Source organism: Citrus clementina, unplaced genomic scaffold (assembly GCF_000493195.1).
Source record: "Citrus clementina cultivar Clemenules unplaced genomic scaffold, Citrus_clementina_v1.0 scaffold_7, whole genome shotgun sequence".
Classification (NCBI taxonomy): domain Eukaryota; kingdom Viridiplantae; phylum Streptophyta; class Magnoliopsida; order Sapindales; family Rutaceae; genus Citrus; species Citrus x clementina.
Window position 1 is genome coordinate 6,718,600 of NW_006262075.1, and position 5,732 is coordinate 6,724,331.

General features: G+C 34.2%; 3 protein-coding genes across 3 annotated transcripts in view; all 3 read left to right on the forward strand.

The window, feature by feature from the left end:
- The first annotated feature begins 605 nt into the window (after positions 1–605).
- LOC18037794 lies at positions 606–1,731 on the forward strand. The gene is made up of 2 exons (XM_006426518.2): positions 606–742; positions 1,247–1,731. The coding sequence occupies exons 1-2, from the start codon at positions 703–705 to the stop codon at positions 1,498–1,500; spliced, it is 294 nt and encodes a 97-aa protein (XP_006426581.1). The 5' UTR covers positions 606–702; the 3' UTR covers positions 1,501–1,731.
- Positions 1,732–3,360: 1,629 nt separating this feature from the next.
- Positions 3,361–4,555, forward strand: LOC18037711 (EPIDERMAL PATTERNING FACTOR-like protein 3). Its single transcript, XM_006426519.2, has 3 exons — positions 3,361–3,734; positions 3,997–4,052; positions 4,150–4,555. The coding sequence occupies exons 1-3, from the start codon at positions 3,614–3,616 to the stop codon at positions 4,339–4,341; spliced, it is 369 nt and encodes a 122-aa protein (XP_006426582.1). The 5' UTR covers positions 3,361–3,613; the 3' UTR covers positions 4,342–4,555.
- A 299-nt stretch (positions 4,556–4,854) lies between these two features.
- The window catches only part of LOC18037712 (coatomer subunit zeta-2), a 2,488-nt gene continuing 1,610 nt past the window's right edge, over positions 4,855–5,732 (forward strand). The window contains exon 1 of the mRNA XM_006426520.2: positions 4,855–5,008. Within this exon, the coding sequence (XP_006426583.2) occupies positions 4,985–5,008 (24 nt within the window). The 5' untranslated portion in view covers positions 4,855–4,984. The remainder of the gene's footprint in view (positions 5,009–5,732) is intronic.

Below are 5,732 nucleotides of genomic sequence, written 5' to 3' on the forward strand. Positions count from 1 at the left end.
CCGAGCAAGTTATTTTTAGTTTGATTGGACCTTCAAACACCCCCCCTAAGCCGCTTATGCCACTCTGTTGAATTTTATTTCCTAAAACACCCCTGATTAATTTATAAGATAAAAACCCATATATTACAATAACTCATCTTGCCACCCTAAAATGAGTAACTGTTTTAAGTTTTTGTTTATAAAATATACATACAAGTTCTAAAATCTTAAATTAATTTTTCTTTTTATATAATTTTTATCTATAACTCTAAGCTACAATAATTTTCTCTAAAAAAAATTTAATTAAAATTTATAATATAAATATTTATGAAATGTGATCGGTGTAATAAGTTTTTCAAAATAATAATTTAGTTATTTGTTTAATTGAATTTCCATTCGAAATAATAATTGAATTGATTCGACTTAGTTGTTTAGGTAATTTCGGTAAGGGGGCTTCGTTAGAAATTTTGAGGGGTGTCATAAGACATACTCTTTCCAATGTGGGTCTGAAAATATGAACCTGCCCAAAATAAACCGGAGTTATTTTTGATCCCATCACTTCGGTCTTTGTGTGAAAGGCCAACTCCCGCACCTTTATCCACACGTCTCGCACGTGACACCAGGAAAAAGAGCTCAGCTGAACCACGACTCCAAGAGTTAAAAATTTCAGAAAATTCTGAACAGTGATCAGAATCACACCCACAAAATTTTATTGCAGGCTCAATGACAGAACCAAAACCAGACCCATCAGTCAATCAATCAGGTATAAATATATTGTCAATATGTCATTTATTTCAAGTTTCCATCTGATTATTATATAAGGTTTAATTAAAAAAGTGTAATTATTTTGAAAATATTGCATTACTTTAATAATAATGCAAAACTGTGAAATTGACATATCGCTCATGAAATTTGATATTATTTGTTTTAATCTTCTCTATAAACAATCATGTTCAATGGGTGCTTTTCATTTCATGCTAATTTGTTTTCTTTGTATGATGCCAGAATATTGAAAGTTTCAATCTTTAGTACAAGCACAAACTAAAAACTTCAGCTTTTGATTAATGAGAATCGAGTTTTGTAGATAACATTTGATTCCATTGTTTAATACAAAATGTCAAACCACTGTTATAAGTTGAGGTTTAGAATTTAGATGCATAATTTTCGTAAGGATCTTGCTAGTAAAATTTTTGTGGGAGTTGGAACTATAATTGTAGCTGATATAATTTACATTGCTTTTTTCTTTTTTTTTCAATTCCTGTTAAAGAAAAATATGTGAAGGCTCCAAACATTTTGGAAAGAGCTAAGGAAGAGATTGAGGCAATTATTCACCATGATAAATCACCACGCCATACCAAAGAAACTCATGGGACTAGTAATGACATCGATGAGAACACCCCAATAGAAGAAGTGAAAGGGCCAGGTGTGATTCAAAGAGTCAAGGAAGAGATCGAGGCCCTTGTTGAAGCTGTTCATCCAAAGAAAAAAGATTCTAGCAGTCATGATTCTTCTTCAAAGTAAGTCATGGATGGAGTGCTTTGAGTGCTGCTGCCTGTGAGAGAAACTTTGAACCTAATGAGCTTGTGTAGGAAAAATCTCTTGTATTCTTCACTAAATTTACTTTGATATGTATTTGGTACAAATTTTATCATTCACAGGATAGAATGTGTGTGCTCTTTAAAATTTTGATGTCCATTTATCTTTCCTCTCACATTCTTTGGAGTGAATATGAATGATTTGTTGCATTAGTCACTGAAATTGCTTCATATGAGATGGTACCATTTCCATTTAAGCTTAGTATCAATTCTTTAAGCAATTTATACTGAGAGATTTTAAAGTAGAGGCCAGGTATTTGCTTTTTATACTGAGTTGTATGGAATACTCAGACTATTTTGAGACCATACTAATTATATTGCTGTATTGTGGCAATTATGATACACCAGAGCTGTCCAATTTTGCATGGACAAAATGGTGCTTGATAAGAGTTTTGCAATGGCCATAATGTTTAAAAGCATGAGCTGTCCTGTATTACTGTAATGGACTTGAAATGACCTATTGACTACTTGGTAGGCTGCCAGAGAGTAGAGACTTGAGAGCACTGACTGAGTGACTGGAATTGTACAGCATATTGAATGATCTAATCACTGAACTTAGGCACAGGTGTCAATGTGTAATTTCTAGCAGAAAATCAAATATCAAGTCACCATATATTCAAAAACAAAATAAAATAATGAGAAAGATGAAGATATAGATGCAGTTGTTGCTTACCACTGACTTTGATGCTTACCATTTCATCCTTTCTTGATTATCGTCTTATTTTCTTCTTTTTCTTCTCTCTTTTTTTCTTTTTTTCTTTTGCTTTTTCCTCCTCTGAAAGAAAGTTTTATTGTCATCTTGGTGACACCAAAGCACCTGATTGTGGAAATTATGACTCACAAACAAGTACCAAATTGTCTATTATAACAATGCCTGAATCTAGCCGCCAAGACCCTAGAGGAAGACAATTGAATGGTTATATCAGGGTTTCCTTTTTTCAATCTTTGCTTTCCAGTTTCACTTTCATAGCTCACACCTAAAAATTGCATAGTTATAGGATGATCTTGAGTGAATAATAGCTTCTCATTTTCTTTTCCTGCATGCTTTGCTTCCGTTCCCTACTCTGTCTTTTGTTAAACCAGGACCAGCTGGTCCGGTGTAATGAGTGATGTAATAAAAAAAAAAAGAGGAAGTAAAATGACATGGTGATAGAGTGTACTCGGATCTACTGCTCATTAAATGGGCACATCTGCAGATGCCCAAAAGGGAATCTGGACCACCATGATCCTTAATTACTTCATGGCCGATGTTAATGGATGGCTCGGATTTGATCAAGTTAACCGAAGTCCTGGTGTTCCCGATCTACCAGCCTCTACAACTACAAAGTTGACTCAAGTAGTACCATACTAAGTTTATTAATTCACTCATTAAAATTTAAAACCTATCTGCATTGCTGATTGTCTCAGATATTGATGCATTTATTCTCCTTTTAAATAAGTGGGGAGTCTGCAGCAATGGATTCTTTTTCCTTTTATAGAAATAAGTCTTGAGAGAAAAGCAAAAGGCACTGCAGTCTAGGCAAGATTTCTTCTGATCTTTATATGGTCATGCAGGTTTTTTTTTATCCTTTTCCTTTTCTTTTCTTTTTTGGCAGACCCCAAAAAAGGGAGCTGTTATTCTAGCCTTATGGAACGGAGTTGGACAGCTCATAGAGTATATCAGATTGGTTTGAGTAAGCAAAAGAGAAAGTGGCTTGTACTAAAAGAAAAGACCAAGATAAAAGCTGAAAAGGAAACCTCACTGTTGTTTCTAACCCATGACTTTGCTTGTGAAGCAACCAAATCTCCATACCAATGAATGTTAAAGAGAGGCTGAGGAGAAATCCAAGAAACTTTTAGAGGTTCTGGGGAAATGGGAGTTTGATTGTTTTGTCTTTTCTCATTTTCCTGGTTATATACTTGAGCAGTCATGCATGGCCTCATCCAGCTAGTAAAGTTTGTGTGCTTTTAAGACATTAATATCTCTATCGCTCTTTTTCCCTCTGCCATCATCATTTAAGTTCATTGTCATAATCATCATCACTTGAAGTCTTGAAGAAATGGAGAGAAGGTTATGCTGCTTTTTGTTGTTACTAGCCATTCAAATTGTGAGTTGGGTTTCTGCAACAAGCAGGCATTTTGCACCAAATGATGGTGTTGGTATTGGTAGTCATCCACCTGGTAATTAACTTATATATGCTGAAACTCCACCCCCTATTTTTTTGGGCAATGATTATATCTATTAGTTTTTCTCTTTAGACCAAAAAATAGCCTTTTGCATATCAAAACTTAATTACTTTTACATGATTTCTTTTTTAAGCTTCCATTTGACTTAAAAGTATCACAACCATGCCCTATTTTTCCTTATGAAAAAAATCTTCTTCGGCTTTAGCTTGTGAAGAAACACAGTACTAACCAAACTTCATTGCCTTCTGAGTTACAGGCCAGAGCCCGCAGGCTTTACCAGTCACCATAGACCCAAATTCGAGCTCAAAAGAGGTGTGCCTGTCTCTTTCTCTCTTCTCTGTTCTTCCGTTGTGTCTGTCATTAACAAATGTTTTGACAAAATACAACCTTTGTTTTGTTCTCTTTGAAGGGTTATAATTTCGATAGCAAAATAGGATCAACCCCTCCAAGCTGTGAGAACAAGTGTTATGGATGCATTCCATGTGAAGCCGTACAAGTGCCCACAACCAGCAAGCAGCGCAGCCAGTTGGGTATTCAGTACGCAAATTATGAGCCTGAGGGTTGGAAATGCAAGTGTGGCCCTTCTATTTACACCCCATGAATGAATGACTCAACCCACAACTACAACAACAGAGATTCTTCCAATTCCTCTCTCTTTTTATCATCTCAATATTGTTGTACAAAAGCTCAGATTGGCATGGCTATTTGAAAATGTTAGTTGAGACTAGTAAAATAGTTGGTGTAGTAGCTAGAAATTTTATTTCTTTTAAACAAACGGAATGTATTTGGCCTTTTTCTCTTTTCCTTTCCTAGGAATGCCGGTGGGGGTTGGTTCATAAATTCATATAGTGCAATTGGCATTAAGGGGAGGCAAGTCGTTTTCGCAATTTATAACCATAAGCTTACAAGTTTCAACTTTCAAGTGAGTGCCAGTATTCTTTATTTAATAAGAGAGATTCAAATAACCTCTGTTAATTATAAGTAACGAAATAGGTGGTTCACAATCACTTAAAGAGCGAGTGAATTTATACAAACTGGTAAAGGAATTTTCATTTATTTTTGTTTAAATTCTAATCACAACAAACATGACCAATCATATAATGAAAATGATTTATTGATACCAAAACGCTCATGGAAGTCATTTTTTCTTAGTGACCAAAAAGCCCTTTTTAACCATGAACTTATAAATTGCTTCAACAACAACAACAAACTCTTCTCACTCACTCGATCATAATTCCACAAAAATGGCTCACATCTTAGCATCCGATGTAAGGCTCTCTTTTATTCTCATCTCTATAACTGAAAGCCACTCTTATTCCATTATTCAGCAGCATTAAATTCTTTTTTGATCTTTTTAATCTAAAATTTATATCTGTACTGTATGTGATCTGCTATAAAGATTCTCTGTTTTTATATACTCTGTTTGGTTGCAGAGAATTTGTGGGAAAAGGATACATATTGAAAAATTTTATTGATCTTTCTCCGATAAAAATGAAACGAAATATTCTGGATTACATTATCTTCACAACCAAACATGGGTTAAAAATTATTACTCTATACCCGTCGTTGTGTTGTTGAGATTTGATCTAAAATGTTCCTGATCTGTTTACTCTGTTCATACATGCTCTGTTTTTATTTGCTCTGTTTTCTTGATGAGAAAATGAAGGGGAAAGAAAAAGAACATTGAAATGTGAGGGATTTTATTAATCTGAATAAAACACAAACTACATTTTCTTCTTCTTATTAAAAAAAGGGGGAGAGAATCTTTTTTTTTTTTGTGTGTATTTGTTTAGATAAACTATGATTATCATGTTTTAGAAATTCAATTAAGGGTGTTGCTGATCATAAATGACTCATAATTAATAGACACATGTCATGTGAGGTACATTTGCATGAATTCAAAAGCATAATCTATGCTTGGTTGTTGGCTCTCAAGCTTTTCAAAGGCTGACAAAATGACAGGATTGAATGCTGGTAGCATTCTAATACTCC

Excerpts from the sequence above, each read along its gene's own strand:
- LOC18037794 (XM_006426518.2), top strand. The coding sequence starts at position 703 with ATGACAGAACCAAAACCAGACCCATCAGTCAATCAATCAG. Across the intron at positions 743-1,246 it reads CCCATCAGTCAATCAATCAG|AAAAATATGTGAAGGCTCCA; the intron begins GTATAAATATAT and ends TTCCTGTTAAAG.
- LOC18037711 (XM_006426519.2), top strand. The coding sequence starts at position 3,614 with ATGGAGAGAAGGTTATGCTGCTTTTTGTTGTTACTAGCCATTCAAATT. Across the intron at positions 3,735-3,996 it reads TATTGGTAGTCATCCACCTG|GCCAGAGCCCGCAGGCTTTA; the intron begins GTAATTAACTTA and ends TCTGAGTTACAG. Across the intron at positions 4,053-4,149 it reads CAAATTCGAGCTCAAAAGAG|GGTTATAATTTCGATAGCAA; the intron begins GTGTGCCTGTCT and ends TTCTCTTTGAAG.